The sequence below is a fragment of the Drosophila serrata genome, unplaced genomic scaffold (assembly GCF_035046125.1).
Source record: "Drosophila serrata isolate PLE 108 unplaced genomic scaffold, ASM3504612v1 contig_272, whole genome shotgun sequence".
NCBI lineage: Eukaryota > Metazoa > Arthropoda > Insecta > Diptera > Drosophilidae > Drosophila > Drosophila serrata.
Window position 1 is genome coordinate 2027055 of NW_028257170.1, and position 19950 is coordinate 2047004.

The 19950-nt window shown below is 38.1% G+C and overlaps 2 protein-coding genes across 12 annotated transcripts in view; one reads left to right on the plus strand and one right to left on the minus strand.

The window, feature by feature from the left end:
• Sarm (sterile alpha and armadillo motif) overlaps nucleotides 1-19950 on the minus strand; it is a 44549-nt gene that overhangs the window by 14310 nt on the left and 10289 nt on the right. For 8 of the 11 annotated variants that reach the window (XR_015271963.1, XM_086833987.1, XM_086833985.1 and 5 more), the window contains exon 2: nucleotides 3565-3876. Coding sequence is in view for 10 of the 11 variants with exons in the window: in XM_086833987.1 (XP_086690113.1) it covers nucleotides 3565-3876 (312 nt within the window). In the remaining variant the exon portion in view is untranslated. Of the gene's footprint in view, nucleotides 1-3564; nucleotides 3877-18517; nucleotides 18897-19950 lie in introns of those variants that run through there. The other 3 variants (XM_086833976.1, XM_086833978.1, XM_086833977.1) reach the window with 3 other exon arrangements.
• LOC110189096 (dyslexia-associated protein KIAA0319) lies at nucleotides 4774-10011 on the plus strand. Its single transcript, XM_020959071.2, has 8 exons — nucleotides 4774-6399; nucleotides 6532-7830; nucleotides 7888-8019; nucleotides 8077-8185; nucleotides 8248-8438; nucleotides 8498-9014; nucleotides 9083-9250; nucleotides 9317-10011. Exons 1-8 carry the CDS (start codon nucleotides 5776-5778, stop codon nucleotides 9520-9522), a joined length of 3246 nt encoding a protein of 1081 aa, XP_020814730.2. The 5' UTR covers nucleotides 4774-5775; the 3' UTR covers nucleotides 9523-10011.

Consider the following 19950-nt stretch of genomic DNA (forward strand, 5'->3'; position numbering starts at 1 on the left):
ATTGTTTCAAGCAGAGGGTTTGCTAAGGGTATTTGTCTTTGCCTTTGCCTTTGGCCAACATGTCGTATACGTAACGCCCATTCAAATAAGTTACTTGTAGTGGCTAGATATGAGCAAAATAGCTATAAATACGTTGTTATATTGCATAAATCTAGCTTCTACAATAGTGACTTTAACTTTGAGTCACCATAAACTAAATTTTAATACATTTTCCCCAGTGTAAAAGAGAGATAGTGAGAGCAAAAAGTAAGAGACAGGCTGAGGAGCTAAAAGGCAACACATGGAGGTGGCTACTAATGGGTGTGTGTTGTGTGTGTGTGTTGTGTGTGCGTGTTTGTGAGGAATTCTAGGAAATCAAATTGTAAATACAAGTCCGGGGCGGCTCTCTCCCTCTCTCTCTCTGCCATAACATTTGCAAATGTGTGTGTTTTCTGTTCGCTTCCCTTCGCTTAATCTTTAATTTATGCCGTGAATAATTTGCATTTCCATAATTCAGCTGCTAAGTCGGGCTGCGTTCACGTTTTTGTCTAAGCTTTTCAAGCTTTAGCTTCTCTAATTAACGAGTTCTCTGGCCTGCGGTCGATTTGTGGTTTATATTTGTTCGATTTTTTTCAGATTTCAGCTCGTTGAGGATTGTCCAAGATTTGTATCTCGTTCTACACATTTCAATTTGCGGCGTTGTTTACTTTTCTGATTACCAAAGGGGGGAGGCGAGACGTGGAAGCTTTGTTTTGTTTTTACTTAATATTTGAATAATAGGGTGTTAATCTGTTCATAATTATTCAGCAAATTTACTTTGCTTTTATAATATTTTAATGATTATTGAAGCTGTTTGTGTGATTTTTTAAAATAGATATAAATGAGTTTTAAACGGTCTAACGGTACCTGTTCTGGATCTGATTCAGTTTCAAACTTTATTTTAAGTGTAGCAATTATTCATTTTATCACAAACTTTAATAACTTTTGAGTTTTAATTGCTAATAAATTGTAATTATTCATTATTCAACATGTTCAACGATCCATGTGTAATAAAATAGATATCTCAACTAATTTTTTACATAAATATTAATACTGCTTTTAATAACTTAATCTGTTGATTATTTCACTTGAATAACAATGATCTTAATTGCCTGATTTTTTATGGTTAAAACCCATAAATAATGGCTTTACTATCTTACCTACGAATATCACTTTCTATTCCTAGACCTCTTTCGTTGGTTTTACCTCAACAATTCCTGCGAAAGGGGAAATCATATCGCTAAATTGGTTTGCTAAGCCCACTAAAATAAAGTCTTTTTCACCAGAAAACAAAAATTGTCATCGCTTACCCAAATCATTAACAGAACCAATGGAAACCAGCGATTCTCCCCGAAGCAATAAGTTGGGTAATTTGTGATTTTTATTTCACAGAATATGAATGAATATTTTTTTGTTGCTTCTATAGAAGATAGACTATATATAGCTTAATGGGTTGAAAATCACATAACAATAAGATCACCATGATGCTTGTTGAACTTGGACCACAAATGAGGCTATAATCGCAACCAGGATGTAAGCAGATAACGCAAAAATGATGAGCAAACAATCAAAGGCAGGGAGGGGGGAGCAGGGGAAGGCGGAGGTGGGACGGAACCGGAGGTGGGACCGAATCGGAGGCACCGGCGACGACGACGCCGGCTGACGTAGAATTTGATGGCGACGAAGTGTGCCGGCAAGTGACTCAGCTTCCCCATTTAAAGCGAGGCAAGAGGAAGACTTTGGCAAATGTCTCATACCCAGTATTTGATGATGTTTATTACGGGTATATTGGTTTGTGGATATACTTTAATACCTAGAGAAATATATAAAGCTAAGAGATGTACAAGAATGCTTGTTAAAATTTATAAAAGATACTAAGCAATATACTTCATTTTCAAGGCAAGAAAACCTATAAGAATAAATCACTAAATAGGAATCTTTCCCAAGGGGAACATATAATTAAAAGCAATATTCTTTACTTAAAAACGTTGAATTATTATTTTAAAATCTTTAAAGTCTTACTTCAAGACAGCTTTGAGATACTTTTTAGGTTTTGATAAACTTTAATAAAGAAATTCAGCTTACTCAATTGTTATTAATTAATCTTTTAATACTTCCTAAATAGAGGCATGAACTATATATTTATAATTATAAAAATTATATAAAATATATATATTTAAGGCTGTTTAAATTACTGAGTATTAAACTAGACCATAACCCTTACAAGTATCACAATTTCTCACATGTTTGTACTTTTGAGATGTTCAACAAACAACTGGCGTCAGTCTCTCAGACTCTTAACTAACTGGGGGAAAATGTGTCATAAAATTACTACAAAAGCAAATTACTTTTATATGTACTACCTTGATTATGACCTGTCAAGTTCTAATTTAATAAATTAATAGGTAAGGGAGAATCTGGATCTAGTCAGTGGCTATTTTCAACAAATGAAATAATGGTCATTCTGCCTATCGTTCTTTATGTTATAAGGAACAGGTCAATGCTTTTATCAGATCCAAACACTCTATCAAATCAGAGACTATTTTTAAGGAACAAAAATTGCAAACACTTGATGGACTTCTCACCCATCAAAATAAAATTCAAAATGTCTCAGTATCTATTTTTAGCAGACTCTTGACACTTGACAAACTATCTGATTGGGAACTTCCTTATCAAAATAGTGACAGGGAAAACTTGAAGATAAAAAAAAACATTGTTATGCAAATTCCAGTGAAAACACCAATTCGTATCTTATCTACGTGAAAATCATAAAAAGAAGCATAAACAAATTGTTAACGGGTCATTAAAAATCGGCACGTTTTCTTTTGTATTCTCCGCTTTATATATTTTGCTAAATTGTTCAGTGTGTTTCAGTGCGGCAAACAATAAATAAATAAATATATGATTAACAAAATCGATGTTGTTATTGTTGTTATCCGTCCAGCAGCCGCAATGTCGCCATCGAAGCTATAAAACTCCCAAGGGGCAGGTAATCTTATCAAGGATAGAAGGGCACTGCTGCAGCATTCCTTTATCAAGTGTTAACCTCTATACTTATCGGTTTCCAGTACCACCAAAAGGTTGCCTCGATTAGGGGGTTCCTTACACCTTAAGTAATGCGTTAAAAATAGCGACATTATGCCAACTACGCCCGATTCCATACTGTTCAGTTACGATATCTGAACTGTGATGACCACAGCTGCGTCAGATTCTATTTTGTCTAATCGAACACTTGAGTTCTCGTGGATTCAATTCAAAATCTTTGTTCCACTTTACTTATTTTATTTTGGCTATAATTTCCATTGAATGAATAAGTGTGGTTGATAAGGTGTATAAGCTAAAAACACTATGGTTTTTATAAGTAATTAGATTAATAAAGGTAAACGTAAGGGACAGTCTTCACAATAAAGGAAGTATCTAGACTTAGACCTTACTCAATAATACATTATTTAAGGTAATACTGTACAAGATGTTTCCATTTTTTATATAGTTTTGAATCTAGATCAAATCTTTCATATTTCCTATAAATATACCTTAAACTCTTACCTGCTGTGATGTGGATGTGGACTGATGTGAGGTTTCCTTAAGACTACTGCATGAACTGGAGCTGGTGTTGATTTGCCTGCCATTTGCTGTGGTTGTGGCCACCACACCACCTCCGCATCCACCACCACCACCACCACCCACAGCCATTGCAGAACCATTCAAGGTCGTCGTTGGCATGACTGTGGTCGTGTTGGTGTTGCTACCACCACCCCCAATGGGCTGTGGCGATCCATTCTTCTTGTGGAAACTCTCGATTAACGATGAGGCCGGACTCAGCACTCCGCTGGGTGAACTATCCGAGAAGTCTGTCATCTAAAGGGGGGTAAAAGAGCAAAAAAAGGGGTACACATGAGACGTGTGAAAAACCGCTTCGAAATGCAAGCTTATCAGTGAAGCTGAGAAACGATTTCCTTATATGGCAATGAGTAACTCTGAGATACATATATGCATATGGAGATGTCAGCTCTCACTCTCTGGAATTCCAGAGAAAAATAACTTTATGATAAGTAACAAACAAATAGAAAATGCGGATTCCCCATAATTAAGTATTGTGCTGTATAAAGTACTTAAAACTCTCGTTCATATGCTAAACAGGTGCCTTTCAATAAGATTTATTGATTGTATTTCTTGGGTCATAAAAATGGGAATTTTTAACAGCAAAAATCATGTCACTACAACTTAATTAAAATTATTCTAATGATTATATAGAAATAACTTTCATTACAAAATGAAAATTTAATAAATTTTGTAACTATAGTTTACCCATAGAGACTTTCTATAACTCTCAGCCATTAATGAATATATTGTTTACGCTTTTAGCACTTTATTTTTTGTGGCCAGTAAATGCAGCAGCTTTGGGTATTATTATTGGGTATTATTGATAAAAAAAAGCGTCAACAAGGCCATGAAAATGTTATGGCGAGATAAATAGACTTTCTAGAAGGATTTTGGGGGCCCAACAACAAAAGGTAATAGCCGACTCCAGGCTCAGGCATAGATTCAGCATTTCGTTTCGCCCAGATTTGAATTGATTTATATTTGTTGTCTTACTTCTGCTTGTTGAGCAATTTAAAAATTTACATAAATACATTGCAATGATTTATCCCCCACTCACTGGAAACGTAATTAATTTTTTCTGCAATACGATTTGTGAAATTCGATTTGGCGCGTGGGTCGTGTGTTTATTATTATTTAAATCAGCCAATATGGCTGAGATGGGAAGTGTGTGTGGGCAGGATCACAGACAATGTATGGTAAATAGTACAGTAGGGGTCAAAATAATAGAATGACTAAACGGTTATTAATATTCTAATTTAGTGCTCGCTTCTGCTTATTAGTAAGGTATTCAAACTTTAAAAAAATAAATATATACAGTTCTTTATTTATCTTTAACAAATATGGCTTTAATATCAGAAGCCATTTAAGTTTGTTTAATTGTTTGAGTATTGTTGCTAGAATAAATATGTGACGGTAGCATATATTATTTATATATATGCATAATAATTTATTCAATACTTTAAAGTTTTTTTTTCTTTGCTTTTAAATATATATATATATAATATGCTAAATAAGCTGTAATTTTGTTGAACCATGCTTTTACAAATATATTACAGATATAAAGACTAATATCTAGTTTTATATTTAACTTATAAAATTTAAAAATTAAACCTAAATTCCCAAAAGTATCTAATATCTGTTACTTCTTCCTTAATTGTACTAAATAAACAAATGTAAATAAAATACCTAATATCTACCTAATATCTATTACTTCTCCTTTAATTGTACTGCATAAACATATATGTTTACCTTTGATATTTATCATCGTTCAATCAATATTTTGGCAAATTATTCAAGTTTAATTTGTGGAGTAAATAAAAACAAAAACCCATAAGACCGTTACCAAGCAACCATTATGGCAGAGAGCTTTTCCGCCAAGCTTTTTCTACATTTTAGCTTCCATATCTAACGATGAGCTCCAGCCGGTGGCCTCCAGCACTGAATACACCCACTTACAACACTGGTAACTGCGCAGGGCCCACCTGCCAGGGCTGCGGTAATTAATCAGCTGTAAGCTGAATTAGTTGCTCACTTTTTTTGTTGTGGAAAAGAAAAAATCGCAGCTCTTGGTGTTATCTTGTGTTTGTCCAGTTATTAACACTCCACAAAGCGGAGAAGTGTGCAAAAGTGGGTGAAGAACCAGCGCATTAAAAGATGGAGCGAGTGTGGACTCTTGGCTTTTGTCTTTTGCTGGCCGCTGGCTCGATGGCGTCAGCAGCATATGCCGACGTCACGACGCAAAATGCCATGTTAGGCAGCAAGAAAACGCACAAAGAAACCTCTGCGGCGGACAGCTCCTCGGTGGCTACGGCTGGTGGACTGTCCAGCAACGGCGTCTGCTCTCGGATGCTCCGACATGTCTTCGAGAATGCCACACCACGGGACGAGCAGCAGGCGGGCGTCTTTGAGGAGTACAAGCCACAGCCAGACACGGTGGAGCCCCTGGAGGAGGAGGCCTATCTGTGGAACTGCCTGCAAGCCTGCTGCGAGAAGCCCAAGAATGTGACCACCGGCTCTTGCAACGTGGTGCTGGTGTTCAAGGGCAAGTGCTATCACATCCGCTGCCAGAGCAACGAGGCCTGCCTGCCCAAGCAACGGGTGCGGTTGCCCAATGAGAAAGTGCAAATGGTACTGGTCAATCCCGTGGGCGAGGCCACCTGGCCGCAGCTGCTCAAGGCCGAGGCGGCCAAGCAGAATGCCGAGATCCTGCCCTACGACGAGGCGGCTCTGAATTTCTGGAAACAGCCACGCAGATTGGGTTACTTGGCACGCAATCAGGTGGGTTTTTTACATGTATTAGCACTGTCACATATCGACCAAACTTCTCTCTAGGAGGGATCCCCTGAGACACCTAATACTCCATTAAATACATACAATATATACTAATAATCCCCAACTTCACCATCTTAGGAAAGCCCCGTTTACGAGGACGACGACTTCCCGTTGGCTGACAAGCGAATGAACCAATTGATTCTCCAGCCAGATGAAAACGATGTGCTGGCCAATGAAGAGCTTAACTACTACGATCAGAATGCCAAGTTTACCGCCTGCAACCTAGAGACACCGTGTCCGCCGCCTCAGCAATGTGTGCCCCTTCAGCCGAATGCGGTGCGGGGCGTGTGCACCTGTCCCAATGGTTTCATTTGGAATAAGCAACGCAAGTGCGTGATGGCCGCTATTCCCTATAGCTCCTATCTGACCAGTAGCAACGAGGCAGTTCAGCAGGATGCAGTCGCGGCGGCGGCCAGTGAGAACAGCTCGCCGGAGGTAGCTGCTGCGCCAGCGAAAACCGAACAAAACAAAGATATTGTGGTGTCCGTGATGTCAAAGGAGGTTCGACTGCCCGAGCAGGAGGTGACACTCGCCGCCTTCACGGTTCCCGATGAGCAGACCAGCGATACAAAGTACAAATATTTGTGGACTCTCATATCGCAACCCAAGGGACCAATGAATGGTACAATCTCCGATCAGAGCAAGTCCAAGGTGAAGCTATCGAATCTCTCTGAAGGATTGTACACCTTCAAAGTGACAGTGACCGGAGACAATGGAACCTTTGGCGAGGCAACAGCGAATGTTACGGTGCTGCCGGAAAACCGAATCAACCAGCCGCCGCAGGTAATCATCTCACCCAGGGAGCAGATTATCCGACAGCCCACCACGAATGCCATACTGGACGGTAGCACCAGCACGGACGACGACAAGATTACCAACTGGCACTGGGAGGTTATCTCGGGTCCGATTGGCTACCAGCCAGTCTTGCCGGAGGTGAACACCCTTCAGTTGGACCTCACCTCGCCGGGCAACTACACCTTCAAGCTCACCGTCACCGATTCGAATAACATTACCAACTCGACCACGGCCACAATAGCAGTCCTTAAGGAAACCGACTATGCACCAGTGGCCAATGCAGGGGATGCCGTCATTTTGTATCTGCCGAACAATAATGTCACCTTGAATGGAACTGCCAGCTCGGATGATCATGAGATTGTGGCCTGGGAGTGGACCAAGGATGCTAGCGATGAGGCCAAGGCTGTTGATATGCAGAACACGAGAACTCCATATGTTCAACTATCCAATTTGGAGGAGGGCATGTACACTTTTGTGCTCAAGGTCACCGATGGCAGTGCACAGACCAGCACGGCCAAGGTGCATGTCTTCGTGAAGCCTCCAACGAATTCACCACCAATTGCCGAGGCTGGCACAAACACAGTGAGTTAAATATGGGATAACTTGGCGATCAGATTGATATCTAGTATTCCCTTATAGACCACCAGTTTGCCCATTAATTGGGTACTGCTCAACGGCTCAGAGTCCAAAGATGACATTGGCATCAAGAGTTATCAATGGAGGCAGCTGAGCGGACCCAATAATGCTGCCATCTTGATGTTCAACTCATCGGTGAGTGAGCTATCAAGCCTGTTTTTACAATATTTATTAATTTCGCCAATTCCCTAGATTGCCAATGCCACGTCCCTAACGTTGGGTCTCTATGAATTCGAGTTGACGGTAGCTGACGAGAATAACAATACGGCCACTGACACCACTTGGGTGAAGATTGTGCAGGGTAAAGACAAACCACATTATATTTTTTCCAAATTCTCAAATAATATTATTTTTCTAAAACAGAACGCAATGCCGCACCCGTGGCCAATGCTGGCGGGGATCATAGCATCACATTGCCCGCCACAGCCATCTATTTTAATGGCTCCAAATCTTGGGATGACCTGGCAGTGGTCAAGTACGTTTGGACACGAGAAGACAACAGTTTGGCAGCTGGTGTCGTTGTGGCGGACACCGATAAGCAACCCGTGATGATTGTAAGCTACGAAGCAGACTTAATCCTACTAATAATAATATGGTTTATTCCTTTTCGAAGCTAACAAACCTAGTCCAAGGACGCTATGTCTTCAAGCTGACGGTGAGCGATGACCAGGGTCTCACTAGTTCGGATACTGTGAGCGTGAACGTTCATCCCGATCCCTTGTTGATTCATCTTGTGCAAATGACCCTGCCCATGGGCGTCTCCGTGCTCTCTCAATCCGAGCTGGATTCGGTGGTTCAGAAATTGCAATTGCTGCTGGGCGATGAGAACAAAATCCAGGTCAGAGAGCTCAAGTACGATTTGCACACGGATGCGGCTGTTCTGGTCTTCTATGTGAACGATGGCCAGGGAAAGCCCCTCAATGGCCTGCATGTGGAGCGACAGTTGAGAGCTCAACTCCAGAAGGATGCTTCCATACTGGGAGCCTTGTTTGTGGATATTCGCACAACTGTTTGCCAGAACGATTGCTCCGGGCACGGCAGCTGCAATCCCACAACGAGAGCCTGTATATGCGAGGCATTTTGGATGCCCTCAGCAGGTTACTTCTTTAGCAATCAAGAAGCCAATTGTGGTAAGTAAACCGGAGAACATTATGTGTAAGAAATAGCTGCATAATTAATATTTATTATTGTCCCTTAGATTGGTCCATATTGTACGTGTTTGTTGGCGTAATTGTGAGCTGTCTGCTGCTTTCAGGAGTATTTTGGGGCATTGCCTGCGCGTGCAGGCAGTCAAAGAAACCGCGTCTTCGCCAGAAAGTGCAGAAATATGCACTGATAGGCAACCAGGATGAGGAGGCAGCCAGTTGTAAGTCGTTTACTAATGGAAGTTTTATCTTTAGACTAGCTAAGAACATGTTTTACCCTCGCACAGATTCGCGCAACACTTCCCTGACCGAATCGGAAACGGATTCCGATGTTCTGTTTGAGACACGCACAAAGTCCAATGGAGGACTGGGCAAACACAGGTCGCACAATCACCATGGAGGACATGGAAGCAGTGGCGGAAGTGGCGGCTCTTCTGGTCGCGATGGCCACAAGTTGATGGCCCAAAAGCTGGGCCGCAAGATCAAGGCATAAACTTAAGCAAAACGAATATATGTGTGTGTTAGTCGATCTACTATACACAGGGGTGGTTCCATAAATAGCTGTGGATCTCAAACCAATTCGATTCGGAATCCTTAATCTTTTCTGTGCCACCCCTGGACAGTGTGCGTGTGTGATATCTATTTGTATTTTCTATATATATATATATATATTTACTCGGAGATCTTTTGTACTTTCTGCATACTTGTATGTACACGTGAAGTTCTAATGTTCCTTTATGTGCAATTATCGTTATTTACTGACTTTTACCTGTGTTAAGACATACTTGTTTGTATTATTATTTAAGCTGCTGTGCAATGCATACTATTTATATGTTACTTTTAATCCGCTTTTACCTCGATACTTTTTTATGTTCATGTACATATATATGTAGAGATAGCTGTTCACAATCAAATGTAACTGACATGTAACTGCTTAAAAGTGCATTATGCCCTGCATTAAACGAAACCCCATTAGACGAAATGTATTCTGTTTCGATTGTGAGGGGGTAATCAAGGTAAATCAAGTCAAGCATCGTTTGTAAGTGCCTATAACTCAAGTGATCAGTCATTTATCACATTTGGCACACTCTTTCGCCTGATTTGTATGCAGAGCCCATCTCAGCCAAGCGAGGAGGAGTATGCTCAGTGCATTCGAAAATACATCTTCCTTTGACGACTACGGTTTGCTGACGATGTTTACACGACTCTTGTTGACTTATCACAGATTTGCTGTATTTTCTGGCAGCTTCTTTACCCCACCAAGCTTTTAATTCAAACATTGACGCATTTCGGCCCACACATTTCAACCAAACTAGGTTCACAGGCGGATGTCTTGCCAATTTTTGCACAAGAAAAAAAATATACGAAACATTTAAAGAAAATCCTAGTAAATTTTAAATACTCTACTAATCTTATCAATTTGAACCAACATGAAATTGTGACATATTGATAAGAGAAATACTTATGCAAAAAATATAGCAAAACAAATTTTGATAGGTTTAAAAAAATCATTTTGATAAAATTAGAGATTGACATGTCCCCTCAGATTAAGGCGTCTGGTATGGAGAAATGTCTTTATCGTTGAATAATTTTGTTAATACTGGTCTTATATTTTTTCTTTCTGTGTAGCTGCCAGTCAAAATGTATGGGTGTTACGTTTTTTGGCGAAATATCTTTAAGAGCGCCGCGCTGATTCGCTGATTCAGTCTGAGCCAGGGGCTTAAGCATTTGCGTGCTTGTTATTGATTTTAGCCGGATTTGGCCGGCTTGGTTTGGTCGTGGTCCTGACCCCCGTCCCCCTGCACCCGCCTCCACCCCCTTGACTGTCACGCGCGACCCATTTTTCACAGCTGGGAGCGGCCAAAACACGCGATTTTCCCATATCCCCCGCACAAACCCAGAACCAAGTATCCATGTGGCGCCTGCCACATGTCATGACCACTGTGTACGGCTGTCCTTTGGCTGTAATTACCCCAAACCTGTCCTGACCTTAGAGGGTTTTGCATGCCCAAAGTGAGAAACCGAAGGTGAGAAAGGTTCTTGAACTCTTATTCAAAAATATGGTGAAGGAGGAGGAGGAGAAGCACTCCACACCCAATGGCTTTTTCGCTTTTCTTGGTATTTAAAGCCCGCTTAATTGTTTATTTTCCCCTCATAAGTCTCAATTAAATGCCACATTCAATGGCCACTTCCACGAACACTTAACAAATTATGAATTTTAAATTTCTTAATATCCGATGGCCAACTAATTTGCATGATCTCCCTCCGACCTGAGGTCTCCCCAGCTGCTGGCGTTGACAGTTTACAGCTGTCGGAGTTGGACAATAGCAATCACACCTGTAGAGATTCCCCCCCTCACCTACCCAAGCCCATGGCAGGTGGCAGCTACTGGTATTATCATTATTTTTGTCATTTGTCAAATCAGCCAAAGCGACGAAAAAAAAAGAAACGATTATTTTTTTGTTTTAAAATTGAATTCCCCTGTCGCTTTGAGTTATGGCCATTTTGCATAAATTAAGTGATGTCTTTATTTTGTTTTAAAATTATTATTTTAAACGAAAACGAAGAAGGAATTTCACATAATGGAGATTTGACAGATAGATTGATTTATGTGGTACGAATAAGAATAAATATAGAATTGTATTTGAAATTAATCAAAAGCGATTTAAAATATTATTAATTATAGATATAAACGCCTTTTAATTCAAAGCCTGTTCAATTAAACAATTAAATTCTGAGGTAAAGCATATAGTATTTAAATGGCACTTAAAATTCTTGTAAATAATATTTCCTGATTCATTTTATGATACCTAAAACAAGCTCTTAACTTTAATAGCTCATAAAAGGAATGTAATAATTATACTCAAGGGTATTCCCAAGTCATCGTAACTCGTTGACACTTTAAAGCTCTAAAGTCATATTTTATCTTAAATTTTAAACTTGATGATTAACAAAGTTTTATTGATTTATCAACGCATTATTATTGAGGACTAGTCACAAATTCCAACACTAAAACCCTTTCAAGGTTAGTGGTTTTTCTATTTTGTGACGATTTGCATTCGATTTGCGGTTCGCTTTAGTTCAGTTTCATGCGGTTATTTCATTAAAATGTTATAAAACTTTATCAATTAACATAAAAACGAAATAGGGGAGGCAAAACAGAAAACAGAACCCATAATAAACTGGCTTTTATGTTCGTTTTTGTTTGATTTTTATGTGATTTAAATGAACACCACATTTAAAATTGTCTCCTTGGTTGCGATGGGTGGGGTGGGGCTGGTGAGGGTGAGGGGGAAGAACAACATTTTTGCAAGAACCGTTGATAGAGGAACAATGCGAGAGGGGATCACATAAAAATACAAAAAATAAAATTGGCACACGAGACAACGGTTGAGTGATTTTTAATGTATTCGTGACAATAATTTTTGGGCGCTGCTGATACGTGAATAAAGGGGCAAAGGGGATGGGGTTGCGGGTGGCAGCAACACCATAAAATGCTTTGTCTTGTCTGCTTTATTTGCGTTTTATTATTGTTTAATTAGTCCCTGGCATTCATCTATGAATGCCAAACTTTGTTTGTGTTTGCTGGCAACAGCAGTGGCAGTCGTTGCAAAAGCCACACCCCCTTTTATACCACCCGCTTTTCCCGCACACACAGTAAAAAAAAATATTGAAGGTCAACTTTATGTTATTTTATAGAAATTTCATAAGAGAAGATCACTTACTTCATATTTACATCTCTTAAACTCTAAAAAATGCACATGTTTAGTGCTTAATTAGTTTGGTTTGTATTATTTACATTTTTCAAACTAATAACGTACCTTAGCAGCAGCCCACCTCCATTTTACACTTTGTTTATCTTGATCTTCTGGTATTTGCCTTCTTCCCTTCGCTCTCTCTCTCTCTCTATTAGCACGCTCTCAGGCCAATAGAAATAATTTCTGGCAATGTCAATGTCAGTGATGGAAAGAGGGGGGGAGAAAAGAAGAGCAGTAGAAGAAGAAGATCAAAATTTGCAAGTGTAAATTACGACGTGCTGCTGCTGAAAAATCGTTTACCGTCGGAAAAAATGTGTGATAATACCTAAAAACCAATTAAATCAATAAAACTAACTTCGTTTAATGCCTGGACACTCAAATAATCACGGATAACATGTATTTTAAAGCATAAAACTGAAAATTAAGTGCGGTGTGTCCCAGCAAGTGCGATTGTGACCGCGAAAAAATTTTGTGGTGGTAATGCCGCAGTGAAAAGATGAAAAAAACAATTAATAAATTATTGATCTAGAAAGAAGTTTTCTAAGTATTTCGCTAATCAAAATCAAAGTGAAGCTACTAAAAGTGCATTAAAAAAACTTGAGACTCCCGCGGACAACGGCAGCAGCCGCCGCTAATATGTGTGGTTCAGTTGGAAGTTGACAAACCGCGCTTTGGTGCCCATTCGTAAGTACCGTACAACTTCTGCTCGCGAGAGTGGCCAAGCGAGAGCGGAGAGAAAGGGCAAATAAGAAGCAGATCAAAATTTGGCAAAGTGTGAAGTGGACGCGTGCTGCTGCTGAAAAAAACATTTATCGTCGGAAAAAGTGCGTGATAATACCGAAAAACTAATTAATTCAATAAAACTAACTTCGTTTTATGTGTGGACACTCAAATAATCATGGATAACTTGTATTTATAAGCATACAACCGAAAATTAAATGCAGTGTGTCCCAGCAAGTGCAATTGTGACCGCGAAAAAATTTTATGGTGGTAATGCCGCAGTGAAAAGATGAAAAAACTTTACTAGTGCCTATATATTGTTCAAGAAAGACATTTTCGAAGTATTTCGCTAATCAAAATCGAAGTAAAACAATTAAAACTGCAATACAAACAAATGAGACTCCCGCGGACAACGGCAGCAGCCGCCGCTAATATGTGTATTCCAATTAGAAGTTGACAAGCCGCGCTTTGGTGCCAATTCGTAAGTACCGTACAACTTCTACTCGCGAGAGTGGCCAAGCGAGAGCGGAGAGAAAGAGCACACAAGAAGCAGATCAAAATTTGCCAAAATGTGAAGTGGACGCGTGCTGCTGCTTAACCAATGTTTTATGTCAAAAAAAAAAGTTTAATAATACCTACTAATCTATTTAATCATCAAAGCGGAGTGCGTTGAATGCGGGAACACTGAAAAAACTATTGAACAAGTGAATTTTGAAGTGATTTAAATAAGAACAATGCGCAGCTGCTTGAGTGCGCTACTGCTTGTTTGCGCTGCTTTATTTTCTAACTGTAACCGTGGCCGCGGAGAAGTGAAATAGTGAAAAAATGCACAAAAAGTGCAAGTGCTGAAGTGAACTTAATAAATAACTATGAACTTATGCAAATAATAAAGAGTTAATAAGTGGATATCGAATTTAGCCCAGAAAACCTGCAATAAGAAAACCTGAGACACCCGCGGACAGTAGACGGCAGCAGCACCCTCCACCATGTATGTATGTTTGTGTGTGCGTGGGGAGTCTATGCAGTTTTGTGTGCGTGTGCATGGCGGCAAGAGACGATCACAAAAGAGAAATGGCAAAATACATGTTGTCTTGCGGTGCGCATTGAATTAACGATTTTTAATGCAATAAATGTAACTAAAAAGTGTTTAACGTGCGTGTATAAATTAATTGAATATAAAAGTGCAATGCTAATTAATGCGGTCATTAGTGTGTGTTCGTGTGTGTAATTTCATAGTTCTTTCTATTCCTTTCCGTTTCGTGTGATCGATGCAAATCTAAATAAATATTTTTTTATATTTTTTTTTTATGTGTTTAAAATATTTATAATATTTTTTTTTTGTTTTTTTTTTTTTTTCTGTGAGTTAAAAAAAAGGGAAAGGAAGGAAAGATACCAAATCGCGTGAGTGGCCAGAATTGAGTGATGTGTGTAATATAATTTCAAATCAAACAAAAGCAAGACGAATAAGAAGAAGACAACGAGAATTATAAAATCGGTGAGTGAAAAATGAACTTATTTTTTATATTATTATATATACATAATATTTATTTATATTATATTATTATAAATACATAATATTTATTTATATTATATTATTATATAAACATTATATTTTTATATTTTTTATATTATATTATTGAATACAAACTGACTCTCTCTTATTCATAAAGCAAAAATTGTGTATTTCAGTACTTGTCTGCTTACAACTTCTTGTCTTCTAAATCATATTTCTGGAGTTCCAAATTATTTAAACAAATCCTAAAATTTTTTTCAAGTCTATTCTCTTTAATCCCTAAAAACAAACGCACACCGAGACTTTCCTTGCTCATGAAGCAAGTTTATTGTTCTAGGGCGGCAAAATTCAAATGCAAAAGAACTGAGAATAGGGAAAGAATTGCAAAAAAAAAATACAAGTATAAATGTATATATAGTACATCTGTAAAGCAAAAAGATCTCGTGTGGGCAGAATGACATCTCGAGAAGGAGGAGACAACAAATACTGAGACTGTTCCCCCCAATGGGTTTTTCAGGTCGTAGGTTGAGGCCGTTGTGTGGGCGCGAAGGCGATAAACAAGCTGGAAAAGCAAACAGTTGGTGCAAAAAATAGATGAATGCTCTCTTCGAATAGTAAACTAAAACGACAAGTAAACAGTTATGAAAAGAGACCATAACATTGTTAACAAATGGAACAATTTTCACTATTTCAGAGAGATAATAAGGTCATAAAAAGTATGCTTTATTATAGGTTTACAAAGGATTAAGTTCATTAGGAAATGGACATTAAGTGTTAATATATTTAAAAAATTAATTGCTTAAGTGTCAGAAATTTAATAGGAAATTTACAAAAAAGAAGGTATTTTTACGAGCTTTAGATAATTATATTATATATTTTTTTATCTATTAAAATCTTGTGATTTCTATAGCATCCCTTATTTATTGATTTTCGATATTGACCCTAATCGGTGTATCATTTTCAGTCTGTCTAAGCTGAGGTTTATAAACTCGTTACAAACATGGCAAAACTGGGCCCAAAGTCAAGTTTTAAGCAAACTTTACAAAGCCTTTAAGGTCGTAGTTGCCTCTTAAAAAACAATTAAGTATTAACAAGTACTGACTGCAACATAAATATGACCTTTTTATGAATGGGAGGAGGGGAGCTGCCATAAATCAAGTTCTGCTAATAGCTCAAAAATATGAACACCCTTGAATAATTGTCGCACTCACTGTCTTTTCGCTACTGTCACCTTCGCGGGAGGCACTTATTTTCTGCCAATTTATAGTAATTCAATTTTTGCACTTTCCTCGGCGTCTGAGTCTTAGCTTTCAGGCAATAATTTGTAGCCGATGCACCTGTATTGCACACCTGCACCTGCCAACTGTGGGGCGACGAGCAATGCAATTTGAGTACTCAAAGGTAGCAGCAAATTGGATGAAAATAAATCGGGAGAATATTTACGATGACAGGCAGGCAGCCATCGGTATTTCCGCTTTGCCAGCAAACTCGCTTTTCTATTCAAATTGCGATAGATAATGCAATATTCGCTGAGCCAAGGAAAATCGGTATAGCAAGCGGAAAATCGCACAAGTTCAAGGTTATTGTTCCCAATGCCATTGTCTAGAGCTTTGTGATTGTATCTCGACGTTTGTGTCCGTACAAGAATTGCAATTGCAGCTGTTGCTGCGGCACAGGGTTTGGCAATTAGTAGCGTCTGCAATTTGTCTCATTAGCTAAAGATTAATCTAATACGCTCGAATTTGACGTTACATTTAGCCAACTGCGTGGGTGTGCGACTCACCTGAGAGCTTTGCCAAAAAGTTAAATCGAGAGGAATAAAGGCACGAGATCTGAGTTTCATATAGTTGTCGAAATATATCACAAATCAGGGGTATAGTTTTAATAACAAAGTATAAGACAAATATATTATATATATGTATATATGTACATATGTTAGGCTTCTTGAACTTTATGTTTTAATTATATTATATATACTAAAACTTGTTGAGTTATTGAATAAACTTGTTGAAGCTATAAAATGTGACTTACACATCTCTGATCCCTTAAATACTTTTTATATTGTTTAGATAATCAGTAACAATTTAATCTTAACCACAAGCTGAGTCAATATAGTTGTGAATAATAAAATTTTAAAGTGTAATTTCGTCATTGCATGAAAATACAAAGTTCCCATTGTGACTAAAATCTAATAAGTACACAGCTTGGTTTTAAGATAAGAATTCAATTTAGGGTCAAAATGCGTTGAATGTCAATTAACAAATACCCTTTTCTCCTTCGAGTTTAGCAGTAATTAAATACATTTTTCTTAGGATACAATTCTAACCAAATGAAACCTATATTTCTCTTTATAAGAACTGAATTTCTTAAAGAACTTTCAGAGCAAGGGTTGTTTTTTAGCACAATGCCATTTCCAATCCCCTTTTTCTGCTCCCTCCTAATGACGCATTTTTGAAATGGAATTTATTGTAATAAAGTCTGGTAGCCAGTTCGGGATGTTACATATTTGGGAGTGTGGGGTCGTCGTCGGGTCAGATTGCAATCCCTGCAATGTGGAGTAAGGGTTAGGGAGTGTTTTTCCTGCTCAGCCACCACTTTGATTGCCCGATTGCGTGGGCCGGGCCAATGTCTTTTGGAACAAGTTTGTCGCGCGCTCGCGATTCGATAACAATTGCCTGGCGTTGCTGGCTGAGATAAGCCATAAATAAACGTCGCAACCAGAAAACATTTCACCAACATACTCCACTCATATCTATGTAAGACAGACGGACGAACAAAACTGAATCAAAACTGGTTTCGCAGATTCTTTTTTCACCTGGGCGAACTGCCAGCCAATCTGGGCAATCTCTGAGGTGAGTGAGTGAGTGCAAAGACCAGGTAAAAGTGCCAAATTCTACAAGTTAATGGGTTTTCTCTCTCTCCCTCTATGTGTAGTGCAATCGAAAAGCATAATCAAGGCAATCGACCATGAAAACTGAACAGAGCGGCAACTACGCAAAACTATCTATAAGATACATTATCCATTACCTATCTAATGATGGAAGCCAGGGGTTGTATAATATAGTGGGGCGGTTTGTGTACCCCAAATATAAACAATAACACGTTTTTTATGTCTTTTCAGCGGAATAGTTTCCAACTGAATTTCCTGTTGCTAAAATCTCAGATTTTGTAGGAAATATTGGCAATATTTGTGTTGAACATCCCGTGTGTATAAAAGTTTACAATTTTGCTAGATAAAATGTATCTTTTTGTGCAATAAAAATGGTACAAATTAATTGTAATACTAATACGGGGGAGATGTTTACTTTTGAAATATATAAAAAGATGTTTTGTTTTTAGAAATGTATAGATTCTTGAAAGGAGTATGATTTTAAGGTTTTTTATTTTCTGTTTTTATTTTTAGTCCATATGAAAAGGATTATGCTTTAATTTTTAGAGATCTACACTTTCTATAGAATCTATCTATCTATATCTATTATACATTACACTTTCAATACTTGCTTTTTAGATATTTGAAATTATAGTAGCTCCGAAATTGTTTTTTTTTTTTGTAGTATTATTTATTAAATTTTCAACATTTTGAAAACTCTAGAAAAGGTTTACCTTTTCTTTGTCACTTCACAAGATCAACATGTTTACACTTCTCAAGCACCCTTTAAGATCTTAATCGATCTGCTTTTTATTTATATTTCAGTAGCATTCGCACATTAGCCGTATAATAAAATAATCGTTATTTTTTATTGTGATTTATAAGTGTGCCTTTGCGATTTTATTTTATTTAGTATATAGCCCCGCACTCGAGTGTTACGATTTGATTTCAGCTTTTGCACGCGCGACAGCGACGAACACAACTGAGTTATGAAAACTGAATGAAAAGCACAAAAGCAGGGCGAAAAGTAAACTTGTTTGCCGCCTCGCCGCCACCCCAAACAAAAGAGCGAGAGAGAGAGGGAGAGACAGAACAGAAACAGAATGAGAAAGAGAGGGAAGCAGGGAAGCTTTTTTATTTAACAACACTGGCAGAGAGTAAAAAAGGCATTGCCAGCAGCTGAAAAAAGCTCTTTTAAAACTTGTTGCTCTTGTTATTGTTTACAAAATCTCTCTCTCTAATTCCCTAAAAAACTTTTATTGCTGTGAGAGCAGTAAAAAAACATGTACAGAGAGTGAAACACAAAATAATTAAGTACTTCCTTCCCTGTTTGTTTATAAAGATCCTCCTTCTCTTTCTCTCTTGCACTCTCTCTGTGCTGCATCTCTTTCTCACCCTCACAACCGTTGCAAATTTGAATTAAGGCTTCTCCCTTATGATCTCGTAATTGAGTTGAGCCGCAAATTAAGTGGACCGTGTGAGATCTACGAAGGCGCCTCTCTTGGTCTCTTGGGGTTTTCCCCCGGAAAAATCATCTTAATTGAATTCATTCATAAATTACATCTTTGAACTGGTCCAACCAGTCATTTTATCTGGAGAAAAACATCTACGAAATTGGTGCCATAAGTCAGCAAATTAAATGAAAGGCTATTGGTAAATGGTTTTTATTGATGTAGTCGTTTCGTTTGGTCTGGAAATATTCTGAATCACTGGGCAGTTGCTTTTCAAATGGTTGTAAACAAAAAATTAATCCCAAAGATTAATCTATTTGTAGCGAAACCTTAATAAATTTGTGATTTTAATGGACTTGTAAATAAGATCTTTATTAGAGAATTGTTGAGATAATTAACATGTTTTGGAAAGCGGGTAGAGTTCTATGAAAACAGTTATTTTTTAATGAATGAATACCTTTTAATAATCCATGAAATGGGAGCACTTTAGTAAGATTAATATAATAAATATACATATATTCATAATGAAAAAAGCAAACATTAGCTTTTATTTTTATTTGTTCTTTTAGCTATCCTCAAAATATAAAAATCCATTTTCCCAACCTAAAAC